Below are 26,769 nucleotides of genomic sequence, written 5' to 3'. Positions count from 1 at the left end.
AAAGAGCAGCCCCCTCTGCCCCACCCCAGAGCTCTCATACTAGCCGTAAGCAGACACATTAAACCTGCAGCCCGCCCCTTTGTCAAAGCTTCCTGCAAGGGGGTGGGGGTCTCCACCAGAGAACGAGAGGGAACAGAGAGCAACTTCCTGTTCCCCTGCTGGGAACTTCCTGTGTCTCTAAAAGCTGGTTGACACATGGAAAAAGCTGTTTCTTCCTGTCCCGTTCGACGCCTGCCCCCCCCCCCTTACCCCCTCCAAAAAAAAAAAGCCTGTCCTAGAGACAAAAAACATGGGCTTCTCTGAACTGGAAACAGAGCTTGCTTATATATTACTCCCACAATAATCTATAACGAAATCCCTGTTTGTAAATACAGAGAGAAAGAGAGGAATAAATAGACAGAGAGAGGGGAGCAGCGGGATGGAGAGGGAGGGACAGAGAGAGAGAGAGAGAGAGAGTGAGAGAGAGAGAGAGAGAAGAGGACAGAGAGAAAGACATATCCAGATCCTTACGCTTGTGCCAGACTTCATGGGGTTGCCAAGGTCACAGCTGAGATAGCGGGTCTGGTTCTCAGTCTCATAACTGCAGGTCAGCTGGGCCAGGCTCTGAGACACACACAATTACACATGCAGCAGATGAGAGAGGGTCCAGCACAAGAGAACATAAAAATCAACCAATCACTGTCCGGTCCCACCGCAATGACCTCACATTACATTCATTTAGCAGACTCACTTCTCCAGAGCCACTCAGAGTATGACAAAACATAAGCTGAAAGAACCTCCAGGGTTACATGAGTAACACCTGGCTAAGAACACTCCCACTGCATGCAAGCACCTTATTACAGGCACTCTATGACTTTACCATCATTCATCTCATATACTTTGATTCACTACAATCCCGTCTAAATCATAAGTGAAGTTCTGCTCTTCCCTCTGAGCCCACACGTACGTGAGGAACACGGGGACAGTGTGGGCGGGGCCGGCGGACGGCGCGGTCGCCGCGGCAGCCTCACCTCGTTGTTGCGCGCGATCCCGCTGTAGTCGGCCTCGGGCGGCAGCACCACGTACAGCTCCGCCTCGTACGCCCCGCCCTCGCCCTCGTTCCGGGCGTTGAACGTGAGGGTCAGCGCGTTGTCGTCCCCCAGGAAGACTTCCTTTTTGTCACTGCGCCCCCCCCCAAAAAAATAGAATGAATAAAAATTAAAGACTGAACAGGTACCAAAAACAAACAACTGAATCTAATGGCTGCAGCCTCATCACAAACTGACATGGGCAGAAACATTTAAAAAGACAGATATACAGTTAAAAAAAAACATATCAGCATATTGTTAGTCTACAAAAACAGGCACTGACTGAAAGAAAACTGAAAACACCATCGATGCTCTCAACAGGTGCTTCTATTTAAGCCGCTGCTGCAGTCGATTAGACCGAGAAAGGAAAAAAAGAACATGAACAGATGACCCCAGAGCAGCCGAGCCCCAGGCCTGCACCCCACACCTGAGCAAAGATCTGTGAAATGCACAGATAACGACAGCAGGCCCCGGACCAGGTGGGGGTGCCGCAGCCGATCACCCCCGTCTCTGTAAATTCGGGAGAAGCCAGCTTTGAGCACAAAGCGCATTTTCGGCACGGTGGCTCTCATATCTCCGCCCCCCCCCCCCCCCCCCCCCCCAGGTTTTCCGCTGCTTATACCCTGTAAATCCACCGCTGGGACTCAACCCAAAACACATCAGTATGATTTGCTTCAGGAACATCGCCCCCCCCCCCGCCTGCACTTTTCCATTGTAGCAATAAAGTCATACATGTGACAGAGAGCAGCACCGTGGAGCACCGCCCTCTTTCCCCCTCCCCCCCCCCTCCGCCCTCCCTTTTCCCCCTCTATCCTCCTTTCCCTCCGCAGCTCGGAAACACAATGAGAAATTCCTCGCGAGGGCCACACAGACGATTCCAATTACAGCCGGGGCCGAGGAAGCCGCACAGTCAACATTCCCAACGCTGGGAACGCCGCGCTCCGAGGAAGGGCCCGCGGATCCGGCCAACGCGGCGCATTTTCAAACAAAACAACCAGGAAGAACAATGCGAGCCCGCTGCAAACAAACCGACAACAACGCTGTTCTCTTCATCAAAATGAACAAGGCTAAATCCCCCCCTCCCGCCTCGCTCTCACAAGTTCTCAAGAAATGTTTTGACCCTGACCCCTCCCTCCCCACCCCCACTTCTTGTGGGTGTGCTTTTCGGAACATCCTCAGTCACATGGCATAATTCAGAAAATGTAGACAAAGATATTGCTGCTACTTTTAAAGTGTAGAGTGCAAGATACCATTGGGAGTCTTTTAAAAAAACATTTTCTGTGAAGGAATAGTCTGATCCAGTTCTGACAGGGCCAAATTAAACAACATACCATTAATACAGCAATTAAACTGATTTTTATTGTTGTTGTATGGAAGAGTTGCAGCCCAACCCAAACAAATAAACAATACAAGGAAACTGGCAGGTTGGAAAGATGCTTGTGCCGGTATTTTAGAATAAATGTACACTGATTTCTTCAAAGAAAGTGTGCCAAAGTTCTACAACGGCTACACAGCAGCCAAAAGTTTCTGTGATGCTCATTTCCCTTTCATTTATCAAAATAAATTCCTTAATCTCAATTTCCTTCAGCTTCAGCTATCCTGACACTGCCTCCACTCCCCCACCCCATACCCTGCAGACTGGGGTCTCAATCTGCAGTCCAGGAGGGTCACAGTGTCTGCAGGTTTAACTCCAGTCCTGGAGGGCCGCAGTGTCTGCAGGTTTAACTCCAGTCCCGGAGGGCTGCAGTGTCTGCAGGTTTACATCCAGGAGTGCAAACTCTTCAACCAATCAATGATTTAAATTACGCACTTAAAAAAAAAGAGTTCTGAAACACCTCAAGACCCACCAGACACTACAACTCCCTAAGACTTGGGTTTGAGGTCCCTGCTGTTGACCAAGGTTTCTTCCCGATTTCACCATGAATGTCTGTAAATAAAAAGCACAACTCAGGCTGAAGATGGGCGGCCGTACGCATCAGCGCTGAGCAGGACGGGGATCACAGCAGCCTTTTAATCTGCGTTGACGTAGCGGTTCGTCAGGCCCCGCCTGCAGGAGCCCCCATTTCTCATTAGCACAGGAGGAGGTGGGCGTGGCACTCCCTGCGGCCGTCCAGATGGGAAGCGACCCGTCCCGCGGGACTGCCCAGGGGACCGGAGCCCAGAACCCCACTGCAGCGGGACGCGCTTCCCGACCAAAACAAGCCCCGGGTATAAATAGACCCTGAGATTAGTGATAAAGAGAAGGCACACAGACTCACCCCTGCACCGTCAGCTTCAGATCAGGGACGCAGATGTTGTCTTCTCCGCAGTCCAGCAAAATCTGGGCCTGTAAGACGAGACAGAGACGCTCAAACGCAGTCGAGCAGGCAGCGATGGAGTCAGGCCTGGAGAGGACCCGTCTCACAAAACCGGCTTCAAAGGCAAATTTACACAAAGACAGAGAAGGATCTAGAAATTAATCATGAAGGGAAGGAAATATGAGAAAAGGTCCCATTTGCACGTGCACATTCACAAACGCACGCACGCACGCACACACACCCCTCTAGGGGCCCCCTGGACCCATCAGTGCCCGGGAGGAAGCTTTCCCTGTAACACCCCCTTAACTCCACCCCCTGCACGAAGGCTAGTAACAGTAACCAGGTCTGGCAGAATTGATCATTTGTGACAATCACCACCAGCACTTTTGTGAAGACGCGAGCGCTTTCTAAGGATGGTGATTCCTGTCAGAACCAGTCTGCTCACACCGCCTGCGTTCCTGCACTTAGCGTTGCTGGACCTCAGGACTACTTCAGGTGAAACATCTTTAGCGGTACACTACAACAGACAGACCTTTAGATTACCTTCAGTTATGCTTACCATGGAAACCAAAGGCTAAAGAACGATTTGGTGGTAAAATAATAAAATATTCTTAGGCCAATGAGATTAGAGACAGTTAACTCAACATTTTAAATAACCATGTTCATGGAAAAGATTGAGAGGACAAGATTTTTGAACAGAAAAATGAAAAGCATGAAGCAGGACTGATGCCCGTAACGGACTGTACCAGGACAGAATCCTTTCAGCGGCCAGGAAACGTGCAAGAATTCCAAACTCCTTCGGCTTGTTTACTTCCACACTCAAATCCAGGGGCACCGCACATCAAAAGCAGATCAAAGCAGCTACATTCAGTCCTTACACCACGTCCAACAAGGGGAACAAAATAACACAGAACCTGCATGCTCCCTCGTTTTCTCACCAAACATCACGTACGTGGAAAAATGAGACGGTAAAAGGGAAAAATGCGAAACAGACATGAACATGAACTGCGACGCCGCGTAGCATTACAGAGTCTGAGTTTGGGGGGGGGGGGGGGGGGGTGATCCAGCCACCCTCCGAAACGCTGACCTGGGCCAGAAGCGCTCCCGGCAAAGCCACGGGCACGCTCAGCGCCATCCACATGACAGGGGACCACGCACGCACCCCGCGCACGCACCCCGTGCACGCACCACGCACTCACCACACGCGACACCACCACCCAGCATGCCCCAAAGCGCACTGATCACACAGGAGAGAGCGACAGAGAGGGTGGGGGGGCTATGGGTCTGCAGGAGAGACTGCAGGAAAGAGGATAGAGAGGCTTCCCCAGCGAACACCCTCTCATCTGTAATTGCGTCCCTGCGCGATGCACTCCATGACGATAAATATAAAATGAAAGAGAAATCCCAAAGAGGCAACCCCGCAGTAAGGGGGGGGGGGGGGGGGGAGAGAATCTGCGGGGGAAAAGCCGTATCAAAGCTCTGTGCTCCTCTGTAATTAAAGCCAGCGAATCTAATTGGGGACGAGGAGGAAACTTCCACCACGGGCTCGGTCGCCCTCGCTCTCTAAAGCCCGCTCACAGCGTTTTGGAGAGGGACGAAGTTTGTCCTCGCGGCTATGAACAAGACATGTTCCATTTCACTGGAGTCACTGGGACCGTTGTTAAACCAAAAGGCATCCCCATATATCCATCCAAAATGGCCGTGCAGAGAAAGCCCTATTGTATATATACAACAGTAGCTGGGACTGTGGACCCATTGACATGAATATTCTAGTAAGTTCAAGTAGGGTCATTTTTAGTGTGCTACACACTTCAAAAAGCTATTCTCGCTAGTGAATTACATATGCGTCAACTTAACGAAAGACAACATAAGAGCGTTAAAAGTTCAAAAATAGCGAGTGATTTTTGTCATTCTCTTGAGCAGTGGCCTTGTAGGCCTGTGAAAGACAGGTCTGTAGGAAAGTAAATTAAATAATTAATGAATTAAATTTTGTGTTTGCATGTCAATGAGATTGTGCACCTGGGTGTATGTTAGCACGTGTGTGTGTGTGTGTATGTATGTGCGTGTGTGTGAGCACCTGTGTCTGTCTTTGCATGTGCATGTGCGTTGTGTGCGCTTGTGTATGTACGTGTGTGTCTGAAAATCCTCTAGGATTATCGGAGAGCTCTGTGAACAGCCCATCATCGCGGTGCATGTGCAGACAGGCGGTCGCATGTGCTGCAGATTACGCTGTGAAAGCCTTCTGAGACCCGCTTTGATCTCTCACTCTCACTCAGCACCAGAGCAGGGCGGGCCTGGCGCCGCCAGCAGGCGCAGTGATATATGAAGGGCCCCGCACTCCTCTTCCTCCTCACTCACATTCAAATCTGCTAACTCTTCCACTTCCTCCTCTTCCTCCTCACTCATATTCAAATCCGTTAACTCTTCCACTTCCTCCTCACTCAGTCAAATCCGCTAACTCTTCCACTTCCCCCTCTTCCTCTGTAATTTTCATATTGTTTTTTTTTTTTTTTTTGCTAATTGGACCTGTGTATGTGGCTGGGATTCATACTAGAGCAGCTGAGATTAAGAAACACAGCAATTCCCCTACTGGGGACTACACTCTGAGGTCCTGGGCCTCACACTGCCGATCCTTACAGTACTACAGCACACAGATTCACATTCCTCTCACCCTGACTGTGGGGAAAAAAAACAATTTTAGCCAAGAGATCGAAAACAATATGTATGCGTGTGTACATGTGTACATATGTGCATGTGTGTGAGACAGAGAGAGAGAGGGATCACATTCTGTCTGTCCTCCACAGAGCTCTAATCTAGTACTCATATAGCTTTGCTCACATATGGTGGACAGTGGTGACTTCAATGCAGATTAAGCCCAACTTCTCCATACCAGAGAAAACTGGCAAAATACAAACAAATTTTAAACAGATGCCATATGGTCTCTAAAAGCCCCACCCAACCCATAGCTGTTCCCTTATGCTGCTTTTTACACTACTGTAGTGCACATACTATCAGACATTACAAAACAGCCCTGAAAGTCAATCCGGCAGGAACATTCAAAAAAACGTTCTGGCTTACATGCTTAGAAGTTTCTTGTTTAAAATGGCCTTGCAGACATTCCAGCCCCTTATCCAGCGGTGTCAAAAACTCAAACTCTCATTTGTGGAAGCGTCAAACACTAATCCATCGTAAGCCATAAATCTCTCGACTGCAAAACGCATGAGATTCAAACAGCAGGATTTATCTATGATTCGGAGAACGTGCGCTCAGCAAGTGCGCTGAAGGGTACACAGTGTACTGCTGTCTCCTGGTACCAAGAGCTAGCTCAGTCACGTGACCAGAGGGAGCGAAGGTTTACCTTCTGCTCCATGAGCTCCACGGTTTGGTAGTTGAGGATGGGGCGCAGGCCGTGGGAGTCGGCCGCCGCGTGGGGGTCCAGGCTGAAGTTGAGCGCGATGTAGATGGAGGAGAGCTTATCCCGAAATTCCTTCTCATCCTGCAGAAGAGGAACGTGGTGTTTGTAAGAGCCAGGTCAGACAGGAGACGCTGCGGTTCAGGGACCGTATTTGCGCGCGCAATTCAGGACTGACCCGCAGGTAGATTTTGGTTTCGTGGCAGACGCGGGCCCCGTTGGCCACCCTGACGGCTTTCTGCAGAACGGCCTGCTGGGAGTCCAGGAACAGAGCCCTCCTCACCGCCCCCTTCTGCCTCTGCTTCAACCGGTCCAGCTGCACCTCAACCAGAAACCCTGAACCACACACACGCACACACAGTACAGACACACACACACACACACACACGCACAAACACGCACAGACACATACATACAATACATACACACACACACACATACAGACACACACACACACACACGCACACACACAATACATACACACACACACACACATACAGACACACACACACACACACGCACACACACAGTACACACACACGCACACAGTACACACACACGCACACAGTACACACACAGACACACACAAAGAGGCATTAACATAGTAAACCACAACAATGGGCAGTGGAAGCAGATTAAGTTCAATGTTGAACTGAGTGGATTGTAAATGACCAACAGTGAGGGTAGGTGGCCGTTCATAATGGGGACTTCTGTATTACATAATCTGTGTAGGAAATACTCAGGAACACTACAGGAATACTGATGGAGGACATGTAAGCAATGGGAGCAAACCGCTGGTCCTCCAATGTGCAGGTAGCTCACCTAGGGCATCTGGCAGGTGTTTCCCATTGGCTGAGAGGCAGAAACTGAGGTTGACACTGTGGGGAGGAGATAAAAATAGAGACAGAAAGTTTAGACGAGCAACGTGAACAGTCACACCCTACCTTGCACTTCACATCACATCACGATGCACTATTTTTGTCAGACCACTTCCTGTTTATTGTGGGGTTTATCAAAAACCACAGGTTGCAAAGCAAGTCAAAATGCAGAAATGAGCTGCACCTCTTGGTAGAAATGGCCACTCCCTTCCCTGAGAGAAGTGAACAGGATGGCAGGAATTTAGGATTCGCTCACAGAGGGTAGGGTTTCTGTGTCCTGCTCCCACCGGAATAGTAAACCAAGCCGCTCATTCCCACAGCAGGACAGCGCATTCTGGGTCCTGGATCGGACCGGAACGGTGCGCATGACATCACCCGAGCACGCTCAGACCAGCCCCTGCACTTCTCAACTGTATCGCTTTACAGACACCACTCTCGCGAGAGAGACTGCGTGCCTGTATGTGTGTGTGTGTGTGTGACTGTGTATGTGTGTGTGTTTGTGTGTGTGTGTCCATTTATGCACGTGTGTGCACCCAGTGTGTCCACCCATGCAATGTGTGTTTGTGTGCGTGTGCACACCTCCCAGTGCTTGTGTGCATGTGTATGTGTGTGTGTGTGCACGCATACAAAGTACGCTACGCGTGCGTATGTTTCCATATGTATGAGCGCCTATGTCTGCACACACGTGCACATATGCTCCTCCTGATGTTTCCCAGCTGTGCTTCGCTACCAAACAATATCTCATTCAAAGCGGCTGCCAGTCCTGCTCAGTACCTCGCCGCCCCACCCCCACCTCTGACCCCACCCTCCCTCTCCTCCTGTTGCCAGGAGACGTAAACGGTGACCGAGGCACATGCATATAACACAAGAGTTTCATTTATAGAGCAGGAAAGGAGAGGCCAGACAGAAGCACGGTGTTGACTCACACTGTGAGTTACACAGACCAGCCCAGTTATGTTCTAGCGCTACGCTACACTCAGGCACCCCTCTAAACTTCCCCTTTATGAGTCAAGCATAGGGGATCCCCCAGAGATGAGAAAAAGAAGGGCATTTAAGGCCAAAAACTGCCCCACACAGTTTCCTGTTCTCAAGGAGACACTGGGATACAGGGCCAAGACATCCATAAAGGCATACTGACTGGCTTTACTATAGAGGTGTATATATATATATAAACATTGTATACTATGACTGGACATCAGTAAGATTTTGCGTGTGTATCTGCGTGTGTGTGTTTAAAAGGCCATCTGGGGCTGTTCTCTGACAGTTTACATTTAACTGATCATTTAGCATGGTTATCAGATTAGAGTTGGGAATTAAAAAGCTTTTAACATGAAACCCAGTTAACATGTTCAGCTAGAGATACATGCACACACACAATGATAATGAGGATGATCGTGAAGATCATTATTATTTTTTCCAGTTATACATACATACATGAAGGAACCAGTTAATTGTTTTCGTACCAACAGTAACTGCCTCCTTATCAATTACATTAAACAAACAGTTCCTCCAATCGGGGTCCCTGTAGGAAGTAGGGGGTGAGTCCTACACGTACCAGGAGACAGGGATAGTCTCGTTGCCGTGGGTAACCACGCAGGCCTTCTCCTCTGGGTTGATCATGGTGGGGTACACAGTCAGCGAGGCGCTGGCATTAACGATAGGCCGAGCCCTGCAGGAACAAAACAGGAGATGATGTCATTTCCTGTATCAAGCATTTTGTCAGCGTAGGTCAACAACACAGAGAGGCCTCATTGTGAACTCAACAGTGTGCAGGAGGGGTTTAGGGCAATTTGGTTTGAAACCATACAACCTCATAAACGGTTTAAATAAAGGGTTACAGGTTCAGTTCCCAGGTGGGAAATTTAAGCTGCAGCTCCAGGAGGTACTTTATCTGAGTATGTTCTGCACACAGCGCTGTGTGAAAGTACAGCTAAGGCATAAGGGCTAACTGAATGGGGAAAAAAGACCTTAATTATGATAAAACAGACCATCGACAGTCAGTGGTGTGGATTAGGTCAAAGGTCAGACACACAGGTGCTTGAGGAATGACAAATACAGCCTACAGACTAGCCTCCCACTTTCTAAATCCCCCCTACACACACACAGGATTCACTGAACACGGCTCTGACGTCTCTTCTGTACAGCAGGGTGTGCGGGTGTGGGCAGGATGTCGATAGCACCCCCGTACATGTGCGTTTGGTTAGAAGCGGCTGGTAAGCAGGAAGGCACGTCTTGTTCTCCACCCTGAACAGGTTATCCAAGAAGACAGGCAGTTACAAAGAATTATGGCTTTGCATTAAGGTGAATTACCTGTACAGAACCGCCTTGTCAACTCCGAATGCTCCCACTATAAGATCTGGGGAAATCAGAATACACACAGATTAGCATCTGGAATCTAGAGAATGAATGTATGGTCTGAACAAGCAGCTGTGCAATACCCCAAAAGAACCATTTCCAAGTGCATAACCAAAACGTAGACGGTCCCAAACGATTCTAAAATCTCTGACTTAGTAACCAGATAAGATTTTTATTTGCTAAATAGCTTGCTTATGATGAAAAAGTAAATCATTAAAGCTAATGTACTGCCACACAAGTTGGGAAACCCCCACACAAGAAAAACAATGGATCATTAGAAGAAAAAGCAAGACATTACTCTGTAAACTAAAAGTGATGTACAGCGCAGTAATTAAAGGCTCACGGTAATTTAAAGAGTGCGCTAAGGGGTCTGTATGGGAGGCAGTCCCGTCCCCCAGCTCACCTGGGTACCCGTTCATGTCCAGGTCTTTGTTTCCTCGGATGGCATAGCCGAAGCTGGCCGGCATGGTGGCGGAAGCCCATTGGCCAGCCAGCACTTGAGAGGGCGTGTCCTTAAGGCCGCCGGCGTGGCCGTTATAGATGAGGACCACGCCCTGCTGGTCTTCCCCTCCGAACGGGCAGCTGATGGCCACATCTGGAGGAGGGACGAGAAAGCACGGGAATGAAAAAAACCCGAAAAACAAAAAAGAGCAGTCCACCACACCCCACGGTCGAGCAAAGGGGTACTGACTGCTGGGACAGAGGAAGACTTTTCCAAAAAAGTGACCAACAATGTCATTCCATCCAGGGACAGAAGCCCTGCAAACCAGGCTCAATGAATTCAGCCAACATAAGGGCTGGGGTTAGTGATGTAACTTAGGCAGCCAACACCAATTTAACAAAAAATGTCCTATCTGGATGGATCCCGCCACCACTCCTCTCCCTGCCCCGCCCCTCCTCTGCCCTGACCCCGCCCTTCCCCTGCCCTGACCCCGCCCCTCCCCTGACCCTGCCTCTCACCGTTGAAGCCATCCTGGTTGAGGTCTCCCAGAGGGGCGATGGAGCTCCCAAACCTGCCGAACTCTTGAGTCCCAGTGAGGGGGGGCAGGCTGAGCTCCATGTCCAGAGCCGCCCGCTGCAGGTACAGGTAGACCCGGCCCATCTCCTCCAGCCGGCCACCCGAGCCCCGCACCATGAACATGGGAGCGCCCACCAGGAGGTCATCCAGCCTGAGACACAGACACACACACACACACACACAGGAACACAGACACACACACACACACACACACACACAGGAACACAGACACACACACACACACAGGAACACAGACACACACAGACACACACATGAAATCTCACTAAGGACCAGGTAATCATAACATACAATGTATTCACTGAGGTTGTTAAATGACAGCCATTAAAGGCTCTTACAAACTGCTCCAGACTGAGGGGTCTCTACCCTGGTACTGTACCCCTCCCTACCAGCCCCAGACTGGGGTCCCCCCCCGCATGATGCCCTTCACCCCGCCATTACCACACCGCTGCCCATGCTGCTGCCCACACTCACCCATCATTGTTCACGTCGGTGGTCGCCACTGCATACCCGAAATAAGAGCCCATCTGGAAAACATGAGAACAAGCATCACCTTCCTGTACCCAAACACACTGGCAAACACACATACCAGCACGCACACAGATATGCACATGCACACAGCCACGTGTATACACACACACACACGCACATGCAAACACACACATATATATTTAAATCCTTTATGATAACTACCTGTACGTTTTTGGTTTTATTGTGTTTTATTTATTCTTAATGGCGGTCATATTGAATGAGCTATGGTGCGCTGTCTCAGAACAGCTCTGTACGGCTGCATGCGCGTTGGAATGAGGCGTCGGCCTGCTCTAGCACTGACAGCAGAGCGCTCTCCAGCTGGGCTGCTACTGTGCTGGCCCCAATCGGAATAACTGCTCTTCAGCTGCTTTGTGACACGCAGCTCCAAGCACACCGCAGAACTTTCATTCCCCAGATTGCTGAGGCTTGCACATAAAACATTTTTCTTGATTTTATTAATTCGACCGCAGCGATGAGGGCATTAAAAATATATACGCTATTTCTTTTACGGGATCGTAAAAGTCTTGACTTTCGAAAACAGCTCACGCGCTCCCTTCGTTAACTAGGGTCTTCAGGTGACCGCACGCTCAAGAACGCCCAGCAGGAAACGGCTACTGAAGGAAATGACTTTGCTGGCATTCACAGACCGAACTGGGGTGTAAGCTGAGATCGGGTGGAGCCATAAGAGCACAGAACAGCCACTGCGCCGCGACCCAAAGAGTCAAACGGCACCCGACACGCTCACCTGCTCGCCAGTGAAGTTCAGCATCGATTTCATATTGGTCCCGTTCAGTAAGGACACCTGGCAAACAGACAGAGCACAGAACCATAAGCCAGTAAAATCACACTGTAGGAAATTTAAAAAAATTTAACTGTAACACCATGAGTAAGGGGCTGGCTGTGGAAAACATGCACTGTGGCCCTGCCTTCCCTCTGTAATGCAATCATCCCAGCTTTACATATCACACCCTTCTTTACGATTCCACAACAACAAACTGCATCGCTCTCCCATTCCTCCATCTCACTTCCTCATCCTCTCTCTCTCTCTCTTTGCTCCCCCCCCCCTTCTAAAGACATAACAGAATCAGAGTGAAGGGTCCTTACCAAGCCATAGAGCATGACTCCTTTTGGGACACCTGCCACAAAATCTGCAAGACACACGGACAGGAAAAAACAAGGAGAAATGGGACTTAGGAAAGGAAACGCTGACACAGCTATGGTTTTTTCTGAGCCCTGAAATTCCAGAAAACAGTTTTTTTTTTTAACTGAAAGGAATCTTCATAGATTCCAGGTTCAGTCAGAAAGGAGAGGCATTCAGCTTTAATCAGAGCAAAGGCAGCAGTTGTAAATTTTGCATAGGGCCTTAAATCTCACCCATGTCGGTGGAGCCAGGCCTAATCGTGCATGTATGAGGGAGGTGTTGAGCTTACCTTCTTCTGCATCTCCACTGAATTCCCCCACTGCCACAGAGTACCCTACAAGACAGTGAAAAAGCGGTGTCAAGCAGAGCTAACTTCCCCAATGGACCCACAGTGCAACGTTGCCTTTTTTAATGGGACAGTAATGACATGAACATTATTATGTCTGGACAATCTTATCATTAGCTCATCATTAGCACAAGAAAAATGTTCATTTTCCTTTGGCTAAAAATATTGGAGACTAAACAGGAAGTTGAGGGGAAAATGGACAAAGAGCTAAAATGGCTGCCGTTACCAAGATAGCTGTCGTCATAGTTTCCCTGCGCTTGTCGGGTCTGGATCTGGCCCGGTACGAACAACAGGAAGTACTGAGGGTAGTAGGCATCGACAATTTCCTCCTTTGCGGCTGAGATAAGCTGGCCTGGTAGGAACGGGGGCAAAAGAGTGCAAAACAGGATATTCATTCACCCCATTTTGCTCACCGATGGACAGAATGAAGCTTTGTTTCCATTCGTTTCTGAGGACATCAATTCAATTCCACCTTTACCCCTTGTGCTTACCTTGCCAGTAGTAGCTCCCTGGCCCTCCAAGAACTACTTTCCCAGTCTAGAATACAGTGAGAGAGAAGCAACCGATCGTGAAAACAGACAAATTCTGCACGGCACCGAACAGCATCAGACCTTAAACAAGCTCAGATCATGGAAGGTTCTCTCGGCACCTCACCTTAGTGAAATCAGCGCTGAACCCGCCCTGGCAGTACCCCTGACCGGCGCGGCCGTGCCTTTCTAAAACACACAGAGGGCTCCGTCACGGATTCAGCTTCCACAAGGAAACTGCCAGAGAGCACTGGTCTCCTCGCTGCCCGCAGTACCATACCTGTGCGGCAGGGGGCGAATTCCACAAACTTGGTGAAGTTGTCCACCGAGAGGTAGCAGGTTCCCGTGGCGTCCGAGAGCGGGACGTCCTCTTTAGTTCTCCAGTAGTAACGAGGGGCGCAAGCCTACAGCAGAATTGCGGAGGGGGGGAGGGGGGGTAGGTGTCAGTTCCACAGTTACCCCTCCCATTCTACAAGTCAGGGGGGAGCGACCCGGGTTGTAAAAACAGTCGATGCAAATTAGTGTCCACGTCTGTTTTTACAGCTTCATTGTTCTCACACTTTGTGTCTCGGCTGAAGTTGAACTGACAAGAGAAAATGTTTATTTGGTGAGAAACAAATAAACGCAGGATCCACAGGGCGAAGGCTTCCTTGACCTTTGAAATTCCAAAATGTCAAGTAGTAGACAAGTGGTATACAAGGGGTAGGTGAGCCCCACTTATAAACAGCCTCCAGCTCTTTTTGGGGGGTATTCACATGACCGCCCTTCAGTTTCTGCCAAATTGACCTTCAAGTAGCCTTCAGCTAGCCTTCACACAGCTACGGGATTGGTCAGTCCCTGGATTTGTGATTCCAGTATGATTTTTACTCAGGCTGAATCAGCAGTGCAGACGCAGACATATTTATAGTGAGTCAGTGTAATCAGGGCACAATGCTTTGCTTTAATGCTTTATTTAGGCCTTCCATAAATAAACAGGCAAAGCGGGGGGGGGCTCCCTTTGTTTACCAAGTTACTGTTAGAGACACAGCAAAATGGGGCGGGGTGGGGAACACTGAGAAAATATGTGTATAGTGACCCCAGCTGATATTTCCATGAGTCTAAAGCGATTCTATAAGGAATGAATTTGATTCCAGATCATAGACTCGTAGGTGAGGTCGAGTGCGGCCTGGCACGGTTAGACATAGTCAGACCGTTTATTCCACACTTCCTAATAACACAGACCCCGATTGGTCACCTTCAGCTCAGCTCACTGATCCACCCCCCCTCCCCCACCCCCCCGGCGAACCAAATCTTACCAGGATGGTGTTGCCATGGGAACGTACTGTGGCACCAAACCACTGGTGGGACTTGAACTCCACTTGGAGATCAGTGTCGTTGACGTGGTAACTGCGATCCCCTGTGCAAGAGAAGGGCACGCAAACGAGGACGATTACAGTGATTGCAACACAAGCGCTATTCTTCCCAACCTCCACCCTACAGTCCACTTCCTGTTTCCTCAGAATGCTGGGTCACCTAATGTGCAGAGCTTCTCCCCAGTTCTCTCTTCCTCCTGAACCAGCAAGTCCCAGTATACAACCTCCCTACACCTGGAACAGATTCTTTCACTTACCAATGCTGGTATGACCTCCTGCAGATCCTGTAGAGCACTGAAAATGCTCAATGAATGACTACTTCATTGAAAACTAACCAAATCCATGACGGTATGAGAGAGGCATTTTGTTCTTCAACAGATGACAACAGATGTTTCTTTTACAGCGATCAGCACTCTGTGGGTATTTAGCCGGTGTCTAAAGGGTTGAAGTATTTCAAATACAAATTAGATCCGTGGCTGCAGCACATATGCTTCACAGTCGGCTGAAAAGCGGGGTCGAGGACCAATCAATGACCTTCACGGTTGGGTTATAAGCCGCCCTGTCCCGGAGGTAAAGAGAAGGGTCAGGGTTCGAACGCCGCCAGGGACCACCTTGTTGACCCGGCATCTGCGAGGGCCAGCTGCCCCGGCGGGGCTGTGAATCGGCCCTGTCCACACGGCGGTAAGGAACAGGTAATGGGAGAGGTGGCCATCAGGTACACCGGGAGGGGAAGGGGGGGGGGGGCAGGCACAGCAGCTCAGGGGTGCAGATGGCCAGACTGAGTCAAAGTGGAGCTTTCAATGTGAAAAACATTGAGAGACTCGATCCTCCCCACAACTGTGAAGCACTTTGAGATGAATGGCAGGAGTTAAATGTAATACATAATTATTATTATTATTATACTGACACTGTTGGCATTACTCATAATTATCACGGCAAACAGTGTTCGGTTACAATTGCTGAGGTGGTCTCTCTGACCCAAGATCATCTCCGAAACACTCAAGGCTGAAACGCTCCAAACCCCATTTTTCGGCATCCTGGCGCTGAGCGACTCTGCAGCGAAGGACGGCGCGTGCGGCTGCCTTAATTACGGCCGCGGCGTGCGGGACGAGTGTTGGGGTGAAAGGAGGTACGAGTGAGGCAGAGGAGAAAGAATTTCAGCATTACGTCAGCCTCCATCCCCCCACGCGCCCCCACGCGCCTCCACGCCCTCCCTCCTCCCCCCGCCAGCCTGCCGGCACGCTCTCCACCTCAAAGGGGGGGGAGGGGACGACAACAATGTTTTTTTTTTTTTTATTTAAGAAAAAAAACATTTTTTTAACACGACAGTCTGAGACATCCAGGCTACCCTCCAAGAAAAACAGCACCCATGTTTGGCTTCACAAATTCCCCATAGTTGCAGATCAATCAGTCGACCCCAGCCACTCCCCTGTCCCTGTCCCTGTCCCCACCCCAGCCCCCTGCCCCCCCCCCCAGCCCCTAAATCCACCTCTCTCAGAACCCCGCCTCCTGGGTCAGAAAGCACAGGGATTAGGGCTTTTAATGACGTTGGGGAGAAAGATCTACCATATCGCACCCATCCGTAACCCCACCCCACCCCACTGTGTGCGGCCTGCCAAAGAAAACAGGCCTCCATGTTCTCATTACTGAACTCCGAGAGCGTCGGCCCCCCCTGGAGCCCCTTCTGAGGCACGAGAGACACGCTTTCGCTGAAGAGCTTGCGGGTGCGCGTGCCGTCCGATCCCTCGCTCTGGGCTTACAGGCCTCGTAAAACACTTCCACAGGAGACTCCATCATGCACGTTTAACATGCTGTGCCTGCTATACACATTTTATATAAATTTATATAAAATTTTATATAAAGCTTTTCTCAAAAAAAGAGTATTTTTTCTCATTGGCGAAACTGAGACACGTCATGGCTTTGCATGATCTCAGCTGCAGGGACTGACCGCAGCCATGGAAGCCCGCGGCTGAAGTCAGAGAGAGGCTCTGCTGGTTCTGCAGTTATGGGAAAGCAGCTGGCTCTTAAACCACTTGTGTAAGAGTCGCCATGTTCCCCCCCCCCTCTGCGGCTTTCCTCAGGGCCGTGAGCCCAAGGAAGGCCTGCCTGCCGCCCGACCGCGTCCGTCCGTCCGTCCGTCCGTCCGTCCGTTCCCCGCGCGTCCGCCTGGCTCTCTCATTCATCTGTTCAGCGTGACGGAGGCTGGCTGAGAGAGCTCCTCAGGGACCCGACCCAGCCGGAGGCCCAGAGCCTGGGGGGGGGATCTGCCTCTGCTATTCAGCCCTGTCTTTTCCTGCTCCCATGCCAACCCTCTGATGTCACCGTGAGAGTGGAGATGATGTAACCCCGCCCCCAGATGGCCCCGCCCTCTCTGGCTGACCCCGCCAATTGGCCCACCCACCCCACAAGCCCACGTCCTCTGGGGACCCAGCCAGTCTGGACTGTGTCTACAGGCACTCTGACCTTTGAACTTTGAGTGAAGTGCGGGTGGAGCGTATGGAAGGGGGGGGGGGGGGGCTCCACAGTCTAGGGTGGTGTCCTGGGAATGAAGGGTGCATGGAGAATGGAGGAGGGGGGGTAAAATAAGGAGCAGCGACAAATGGCCAAATTCAGTCATCACATCAGCTGCCCCAGAGGGAGTGGTGGTCGGAAGGGGGGCGGGGGGGGGGGAGCCTCCGTCTATGATCCTCGGGTCGCTGCCATTTTTGCTTCCTGTTTATCTAAAGGAAGCTGCCAAAATAGAAGGCGGGGCAGCCCCTTGGCCTAATTTCAAGAGCTAATTCAAGAGGTCAGACTATGGGCACCGACAACCTAATAATGCTTGTGCTAAAACAAAGGGATTCAATTGATTCAGCTTTTAACTGTGGCTTATCAGCAGAGCCACAGCAGTGCGTGAGGTCACTGACCTGGGTGCCAGCCAGCTTCTCCATGTGCCTTCAAAGGCAACACGAAAGCATTTTGAGACCAGGTACATCTGCGTGAATATGTCCCCTCGGCGTCACAAACAATGAATCGCTGAATACCTGCGGTTAGCGAGTGACCGGCTGCCAAAAGCAGTTCCCCTCTCTGTACGTGCGTTCTACACGCTGTTCTCATTCGCTGAGCTCCAGCGAACGCGCGAGGAGCCGTTCCAGGCGAATCCGTTTTCCGAAGCCAAACTCTCGAGTGCACACTGGGTGAGAGTGCGCCAACAAGAAGGCCGAAATAAATACATTTTTAACTCTCTTTTCCCCCCTCAGCCCATCCGTCACTCTCCTCCTCTCTCTACTTTCTCCTCCCTTTCTTTGCTTTCTACTCTGTCTCTCCCCTCCCCTTTCTCTTCTTTCTCTCTCTCTCCCTCTCCCTCTCCCTCTCCCTCTCCCCATAGGTCTGTGCATTGTCAGCCCCTATAACTGCGGTAGGCCCAGGTCTGTGTTTCAGATCCACACAAAGCTCTCACTGTCAGCCTCCCGTCCCTCTGCCCTGCTCTCCAACCCCCCCTCAAAAACAGCCTTCTGCGCCCCCCTCCCCTCCCGCTTTACCCCGGATGACCTCATGAAGCTCGGCTTTGTTTTCCAGTGCCGGCACGTTCCATGGAAACGCACAAACTTCAGAGGAAACCCCACAAATGAGTTACAGGGGAATCTAACTGCTCAGGCCTGGACCTGCCTCCACCCCAACCAGCATAAAGAGAACAGTCTATCAGATTTAAGGTGGTTTCTTAAAACAGGAACCAAGTGTAACAACCCTGCTCCCCCTGCCCAAAACACACACGCACGCACGCACACACGCACGCACACACACATGCACGCACGCGCACACGCACGCACACATGCACGCACGCACACACACATGCACGCACACACACAACCTCCACTAACTCACCAGAAGACATGATAAGAAGTGAGCAGAGGTTAGCTTTGTGTTTTGGTGTTACAGGAAGCAGGGACAAGAAACGAACGAGTGTCTGTCAACAGCCTGACTGTTCAGCTGAAAGACATCGGCACCAGTCCCCCTGCTCAAAGTTCACCACAAGTTCATTCAGCGAGAACTTAACGCTGAATGAACTTGCCCATGCTACTGGAAAGAGCCAATCTTACCTTGATCATCAAACTCGATGGCGCTGCACTGTGATTGGCTCAGGCTCCAGGGACAGTAGTACACTGATCCTCCCTCCGTGATGTTAAATTGGCTGGTGTTGGCTTTGGGGGCACCAATAAGGACGCTGACGCTGTTCGGAGGGGAAGAGGACAAAGCAGCATGAATACAATGGGCAGCGGTGAACAAGATCTTCCGACCTTTCAAAACAAACAGAATAAAGGGACAAACGCCATTTCACCCTCTACTGGTGATACACCATTACTGCAGGAGCTGTGAACCTCAGTCAGTGAAACAACTGCAACTACAGCTGCTTCTGTAACGAGTGTGACACACTCACCCGTGGTGAGGTCTGAACCCAATGCCTCTCACTCTCCCAAAGACTCCAAAGACAAACGCGCTACCCGGCAGCTAAAGGCCCTATATTGCCATAGGCTAAGGGGCACATTGTTACTATTGAACACGAGGGCTGAGCTTCCAGAAAGCGTCGTCGAAAGCGCCTTCGCTTTACTGTACCTCAGTGAGCTTACTAGCTAACTAATGAGTTGAGGGACAATCAACTGAAGCAAAAAACGACCGCTCTGTCTCAAACATTATTTATCACGTCTGATGTCAAAGTGCAACCTGACCGCTTACATCACCTCGGCAAACTGTTACACAAAACGGCCCCCTGGGAAAACAGGAGATAGCAGCACCCAAAAAAAGCACTGTGGTCCTCTGGCCCCTCCCACGGGGCCCCTGGTGAGACCTGCGGTGGTATCTGGGTCTGGGACGGCAGGGGGTGAGACAGCGGTGTGTACAGACTGACGGTACACAGAAACTCCCCCCGTGACCCTGAGCTGTGGGCCCTCAGTTTCCATATAGAGTACGACCCGCCGCCACATCGCGGCTCGCACAGTCACCCGCACCTGGAAGGGGGAGGCCTTCGAACGCCCCGGCTGACCTCAGAGAGAGAGAGGGAGTCTCACTTAGTCATTTGTATTTTCTAGAACTTTCTAGCACCTAATACCACATCCTGCTTATATGAGCTCTTAGACAAGAGACACAGGCACCAGGACATTGTGGCTCAGTTACCACACATATTCACAGAAGCACAAGTGTAGGTGCAGTCACACACACACACACACACACACACACGCAAGCACACGCACACAAACACGCACACACTGTCTCTGCCAAGGCAATCTGATCTTGGTTATGCTAGGTTCAAGTATTTGACTAGTGGTGGCTGGGGAGAGAGAGATTGGAGCGATAGTTGCTAGCAGCCGCTAATATGTATGCAACTGACCTCAAATTGCCCTTTCAAATGCAGTCAAGCCTCCACCATTATAACAGCGCTATTAGCACTTAGCAGATGTACGGTGCTACACTGGACCGTAGCGCACATGCGAACGCAGTGCGGCCATGTGTGTTTGTTTACGCCCCCCCCCCCCCTCCCCCCACGCGCTCACACAAGCGCTCCTGTCTTCCATCAGCGAGATTACGCACTCTCCCTTTCCCTCCCACAGAAAAGCACCTCAGGAGCTGCGAAAATGGCAGACCTGGAGAAGCGTTTATCAGACGCGGCTGTGGGACGCTGGTGTCTTCACGTCAGAGCCAGACCCATTACCGCTAATGTTTCTGCGTACTCCTCTATCCAGGACTAACGCGCAGGGCCAGGGTCTGTTTTTTTTCTCCATATAATGTGCACTTCCACAGCGGGGTATTGGTCGAAGCAGCTCAGGTTAAGCACTTTTCCCAAAGGAACTCCAGCAGGGCCCACCCCGGGGCTCGATCCCACACCCTTCTGGTTTAAATGCGCCCCGCTTCCCTCACGCTGGGGTTCGGGGGCACTTTAACATGCTGGTCCGCCACTGCCTGGGGGCCTGCACCTTGGAGAGCCGTTACCATGGCGACCAGTCACCGGGAGGAGGCCAGGTCAAAGCTTGGCGGCGTCTCTCCCCTGATCGCACCAGTGAGCAGCGGAGTGCTGTAATTGGAGGGCTTTCTCCAGACTGCATAGGCTGCATTCTTAAAGTCCAGCCATGACCTCACCGCCATTATTCCATTATGCTGCCATGCCCAGCCAGGAGAGGGAGGGGGAGGGAGGGGAGAGGGTGTGCGTGCGTGCGTGAGTGCATGTGCGCGTCCGCACATGCATGTACTTGTGAGAGAGAGAGAGTGTGTGCAAATGCGTATGAGCGAGTGTGTGTGAGAGCATGATCGTGTACGTGTGTGTGTATGTGTGTGTGCGCAAATGCGTATGAGCGAGTGTGTGTGAGAGCATGATCGTGTACGTGTGTGTGTATGTGTGTGTGCACGTATACATGTGCGTACGTGTACATGTATGTGTGTGTGTGTGTGTTTGCATGTGGGTGCTTATGTGTGTCCGTGTGTGTGAAAGTGGTTGCTTATGTGTGTGCGTGTGAGTGTGTGCGTGAGTGTGTGCGTGTGTGTGCACATGTGTGTGTGCATGCGTGTGTGTGAGATAGAGACTGTTTGTTCATGAGTGGTCTTGAAACGCAGGAAATGTGAACCATTTCCTGCCCTGGGTCTCTCCGTGATGCACAAAGGGAACTAAGACCAACTACACTCAGAATCCCCCTGGCGAGCTCGCCTACAGTAGCAGCATTCAGCCGTCGCTGAACACGGAATCGTGATCGCTCGAGCAGGGCTCATTAAGCCGCCCCGCAGCCATCGCGCTCTGCTGAAAGGTACCCTGGGAATGGAGACAGAAGAGGAAGTTCCCATGTTGTGATTAGGAAGGAAAAATCCCGCCGAAGCAGAGCATGGCCCGCGGGCGAGACAAAACACGAGCGCGGCGCAGCAGTGATTGACGGGAACCAGGGTTCTTTTTTCACCGCGGAGAGCGTGTGGGAACGCGGGGGGGGGGGGGGGGGGGGGGGGGGGGGGGGGGTCGCGGCCAAAGCCGAAATAAAAACGGCCGGGGGCTTCGCGGTCCCGAGCGAGAGCGCGAAAGAAGGTGGTTTTTTCGAAGCCTTTCAGAAACGTTCTGGGGATCAGGGTTTTTCGGGCGTGCAGCAGCACCAGTGCAGCGGAGAAGTCTTACGAGAAGGGGGCGGCCCCGAAAAAGCCAAGGAAACCCACCGGTGAATAACGACCTTCCCGGAGAATTTGACAGTTGACATTTCCCGTGTTGTCCATCTGGGGCCCGGATGTCTAGAGAGCGCAAAGAGGAAGTTGCTGCCTCTCCCTCTCTTTCCCCTTCTCATTCCTTCCCTCTCTCACTCTCTCCCTCCCACACACTGACACTCATACTTACACATTCGTGTTCATACACACACATTGACCAAAAAGTCCGCAGAATTCAATCTGAAAGAAAGCATTGCACTTGTTGCCAGAAGTGGCTTTTGTGGGTCAATATGGGGCAGTCTTACCTCTTTAATCTTTACCAAATCAGTACCCAAGTGCAGTGACAGGGAAACTGCTGTAGGAGATGATGGCCTTTGATTACGCCATGGTCCTGACCCACTGTGGTCGTTCTGGGTCCCACTGAACTTCTCAAACTTACAGTTATGCCCACACTAAAGTAGCTCTTACAAAATGACCACCAAGGCATCACCCTGTGCGGTTAAACCCTGTTCACCCTCACGGTTAATAATTAAAATAAGTGGTGACAATGAATAAACATTAGTAGTCGTACTATGCCAACTTTATATTTAAGCCTCCAAACAGTTCAAGGACATCATTAGAAAGGCTTCTCATTGGATGAATGCCAGCCCTAAAGTGGGAGTGACAGGTATACTCACCACTAAACAATTTAATTAGCTTAACACTAATGTGGCTAGTAGCCAATCTACAGCAAACCACTTACCGGGCTGTTTGAGTAAACTAGCCAAGGGATTTTCACTATGAAAGGGCTAATTAAAAAGTCCTCAGTATAAACTTCACCACAGGGTGCCAATGTGTATGCTCATTTAATTTCGGAGAACACTTACACACACACACACACACACACACAGGGATTTCCCATTCCCACTCTGTACATGAAACCCTGCCACACCCACACACACACACACTAAATACGAGAAGACAAATGGTCTCAGTTAAGACCCATTGTGCTGGATCTGTGCTCTCTTACCTAACCGCTATGATAATGAGTTATGCGGCTATTGTGATGCGAACTGGGCAGAGATCCCAAGTCTGAACAGAGGAGCAGGAGGAGACCACATGGCTGCAGCCAATCCCCTCACTTCCACGGCTGCAGCCAATCCCCTCGCTTCCACGGCTGCAGCCAATCCCCTCACAGCCAATCCGCTCTCTTCCCGCCACACCCAGCAGGAGACGCTCAGACGGAGCCCAGGTCTGCTGCTCCCAGTCTCCCCTGAAGACCCTAAACTGCTCCAGACCCTTTATGAGCCTGTTGCTAAAAAAACTAGCATACTTCTTAACGCTTCCATCCAAAGCCTCTGTGCATTGTGTGTACTCCATGTTGACCGTATGGATTAGACAGCACGGGTGACCAACCCTGTTACTGGAAAGCCGCAGGGTCTGCCGGTTTTCAACTTCACTCAACTGACAACAATTAAACCGTTCAATTGCCCAGGTAATTCACCTCATCTGGGTCTAAACTGGAAACCGAATTTAAGGTGAAAATCAAAACCAGCAGAGCCAGCAGCTCACCAGGACATGAGAGATCGGCATGAGTGCAGCATGAGGTGAAAGAAACAATGGTTCCACTCATGCATCTCATGTAAGCATGGGAAATAAATGTATGCACATTAACAAGATCCTATACAGCCCAACTGAAATCATGGCAAAGTAACTGGGATTATTTTATCGGGTGCCAGGCACTCAAATCCAAGTACATCAATTCCCTGGTGGATAGGGCTGCGTGTATAAACGCAATTTTTTTTTCGTTGAGGTTCCAAAAACCGAAAAAAAAAAAGAAAATGGAGGAAACATCTTTCATCAAAGAGCCTTTCAATAAACCCACAACTGGTCATCCGGTCCCTCCCCTCCCTTCAGTCACCATGGGCTGATAATGATCAGCAAGGAGAGCAAATAAGGACCGATTAGCATTTAAAGGGTCTTTATCCCAGCTAAGAATCTGTCTAGCTGCCACTCCCCCCCCCCACCCCCCCACCCCCAAAATGAGTGCCTGCTATTGGGAGCTGAACAATCAGACAAAAGATAGAACTCATCCCATCATCCTCTTCTCCTCCTGTCTGTCTGCCTACAGAGGGAGGGGGGTATTAGTAATGACCACGTGGGGCCATCACAGAAAGCCTGTTCTGGCTCCGAATAAGCAATTTTGGCAAAGACTGCTTCCTGTCATAGTCATCTTAGTCTATTGAAGAGGCAAAAAACTGTAAGGCTGTTTTAGGAAAACCCAACCTTTCCAGGATTCCATGACATAAACCACACTCAATAATTCTTTTTTGATTCTCCCTAAATAGCTGAAAACATATTTCCACTCAATTCAGTCCCAGTTCCAACTTTTCTTCATTTTTTTCCTCGCACAAAGCAAGTGCTCTTCTACACAAAAACTAAAGTTTCGCTCATGCCAACAAAACTCCTCAGTTCTACAATCCTTTTTATTCAGCACTTCCTGTCCGCTATCAAATCACTCAAGCCAGGGAGTATCACTGCACCCAAACCATCCAGGACATCATGCCTAATGATGCAGTTTTTGTTGTGGAATATTTCAAATGATATTCAATATTTCAAATGATATTCAATATTCAAATATTCAATTTCTATTGAGTACAAATTAGAAAGGGATTATAGGTAAATGAGATCACCCTACATTATTTCTGAGCAGGGCAATGAACGAGCTAATTTAACTGAAAATGCTGTGAGCAGGGCTTGGATTTCAGAGTCTGGGGTCTCTTGCGTTTCAGACCTGATGGTTCTGCATTGCAAAGGGTGAGAGGTTTGAGGGGATTAGCAGGGGAGAAGACAGCTGGCTATCAGCATTCTGAGGACTGATCTGACACTGGTTTTGGGGACCGGTCAGATGCTGGTTTTGGGGACGGGACAGACTCTGGTTTTGGGGACGGGACAGACTCTGGTTTTGGGGCCGGTCAGACCCTGGTTTTGGGGACGGGACAGACTCTGGTTTTGGGGACGGGACAGACTCTGGTTTTGGGGACGGGACAGACTCTGGTTTTGGGGACGAGTCGGGCCAGCCCCGCTCGGCTCCCCGCGCTTAAGGAGAAGTTAGCGCTGAAGAGTTAAGTCTGCTTTTCTTATGGCGCTTCCAAGAGCAGATTCTTTCTAGAAGGCTTTTGGCAGCATCAGAAGTTAGGCTGCAATATGAAAACAGTAAAATCACAGTGCAGAAAGAGCTTATCAGCAGTTTACATCCAGGGGAGAAGCCAGCCAGGGTAAATACAACATCTGCGGTTTTGCAAGGGCTCTGAGCCCGAGGACCACAGAGCCCAATTCCCTTTCAAAAACTGAAACCTTGCCACTTACAGCCCAATGCCACTAGACTGAGGCTTTCGGTGTTAATTAGATTAATTGATGCAGGCTGTGCAAAATGGGAATGTATAAACAAAAGCTGTTCAGAAAACCCTTCCAGTAGGAGGGCTGGTTCCCCTGCACAGTGAGACGTCTCATTTGAGGCTTTAAATCGGCAATTATTGCAAACAAATAATAAAAAAAAACATTTAAATGGGTTTCATTTGGTTACATTTTTAATGGAGGTTTGGAAATTAACAGGGAACATTCAAATCAGGAAAAACATAATGAAAAATCTACTGTTTGACTCCATCCTTCTACCAGAAATTCACGGGAGAAATTCAGTTTGGTCTCACGACTGCGTCCCTGTAGAATTACTAGGAGGTTGAAACGGGTAATGAAATGCCCTTTCCTGCCACAGACGCATTTCTCTCATTTCCGTCATTAATCGTCTTCCTTCCTGATGAAAGTCTTCAGTCGACCCATGAGTCCAATGCAATTACAGCGGCCAGCAGCCGGCGAGGAAACCAACCAAAAGAAAAGCAGAGATCTTGTGTTTTTAAACAGCGGGAAATCACAGCTCCGCGCCAGCGACACTGCCAGCCGCCATCTGCAGCGATGTCACAGCGGCAGGGGTGGCTGAGCCTACCGAAAGCGGGCGCGGTGGTGGGCGAGCCGCGAACATGCGGATTTTGTCGCAGCGGAGAGGGGTGGACTTGCAGTCTATGCTTTCAGCTGTCTGCACAGATTATTTTTGCCATTCTGGCCGCGTTTAACAGAAGGGGGAACGTTTCCTATCAGATGGACAGTGAGCCAGGAGCAGCTCTGGGAGACGACGGCCCCTGCAGAAATTAGGCAGGAGCACATCGGGTGTTCGTAACACATAGAATGAACCAAACTCCCTGAAACACGACAAGCAGCACAGGAGTCTGGGGTTTTGAGTGCTACAACTGGGGGACCCAAGCAGAATCTGTTTGGCAGCAAAAGTCCTCAATACTGCATCCAGAATCTCACCACCTTCCAGCAACAGTGTCTCCCCTTCCCCCCTCAGTGCAGGTGGCCCACACAGCACCAGCACCCTCTCTGCACAGAAACACGCCATCTCATTAAGGCCATATCTGTTGCATGTAAAAAGGAAGGAAAAGTCCAAAAAATTGGAACTATGGCACAGGATGGAGTCCAGTGAGCTTCATTTAGCTCTTCTGTGTCCAGGGCTGAACTCGCTGCACCCCCGTACGGGTCTGGAACTTCTCCAAACGTGAGCGCAGAGGGGAGATCTAAACAGAAATAACGGCTCTCCCACTCTGGGCGTGCGCCAAGCCTGCGGGAGGACTGACGGCCAGGG

The 26,769-nt window shown here is 50.4% G+C and overlaps 1 protein-coding gene across 1 annotated transcript in view; it reads right to left on the bottom strand.

Annotated features, from left to right (window-relative positions):
- The window catches only part of itga5 (integrin, alpha 5 (fibronectin receptor, alpha polypeptide)), a 46,694-nt gene that overhangs the window by 11,361 nt on the left and 8,564 nt on the right, over positions 1 to 26,769 (bottom strand). Inside the window, exons 2-21 of the mRNA XM_035382762.1 lie at positions 19,022 to 19,152; positions 14,886 to 14,986; positions 13,871 to 13,994; positions 13,718 to 13,779; positions 13,555 to 13,600; positions 13,290 to 13,415; positions 13,007 to 13,051; positions 12,681 to 12,724; positions 12,322 to 12,378; positions 11,520 to 11,572; positions 10,970 to 11,178; positions 10,413 to 10,604; positions 9,965 to 10,010; positions 9,210 to 9,323; positions 7,599 to 7,654; positions 6,955 to 7,112; positions 6,723 to 6,860; positions 3,326 to 3,393; positions 1,011 to 1,161; positions 511 to 603 (exon numbers count right to left, since the gene is read on the bottom strand). Coding sequence (XP_035238653.1) covers positions 511 to 603; positions 1,011 to 1,161; positions 3,326 to 3,393; positions 6,723 to 6,860; positions 6,955 to 7,112; positions 7,599 to 7,654; positions 9,210 to 9,323; positions 9,965 to 10,010; positions 10,413 to 10,604; positions 10,970 to 11,178; positions 11,520 to 11,572; positions 12,322 to 12,378; positions 12,681 to 12,724; positions 13,007 to 13,051; positions 13,290 to 13,415; positions 13,555 to 13,600; positions 13,718 to 13,779; positions 13,871 to 13,994; positions 14,886 to 14,986; positions 19,022 to 19,152 — 2,014 coding nt within the window. The remainder of the gene's footprint in view (positions 1 to 510; positions 604 to 1,010; positions 1,162 to 3,325; positions 3,394 to 6,722; positions 6,861 to 6,954; positions 7,113 to 7,598; positions 7,655 to 9,209; positions 9,324 to 9,964; positions 10,011 to 10,412; positions 10,605 to 10,969; positions 11,179 to 11,519; positions 11,573 to 12,321; positions 12,379 to 12,680; positions 12,725 to 13,006; positions 13,052 to 13,289; positions 13,416 to 13,554; positions 13,601 to 13,717; positions 13,780 to 13,870; positions 13,995 to 14,885; positions 14,987 to 19,021; positions 19,153 to 26,769) is intronic.

Source organism: Anguilla anguilla, chromosome 11, assembly GCF_013347855.1.
Source record: "Anguilla anguilla isolate fAngAng1 chromosome 11, fAngAng1.pri, whole genome shotgun sequence".
In the NCBI taxonomy this organism is placed as follows: Eukaryota; Metazoa; Chordata; class Actinopteri; order Anguilliformes; family Anguillidae; genus Anguilla; species Anguilla anguilla.
The sequence above is the reverse complement of the archived record's forward strand: the minus strand, read 5'-3'. Positions and strand labels throughout refer to the sequence as shown.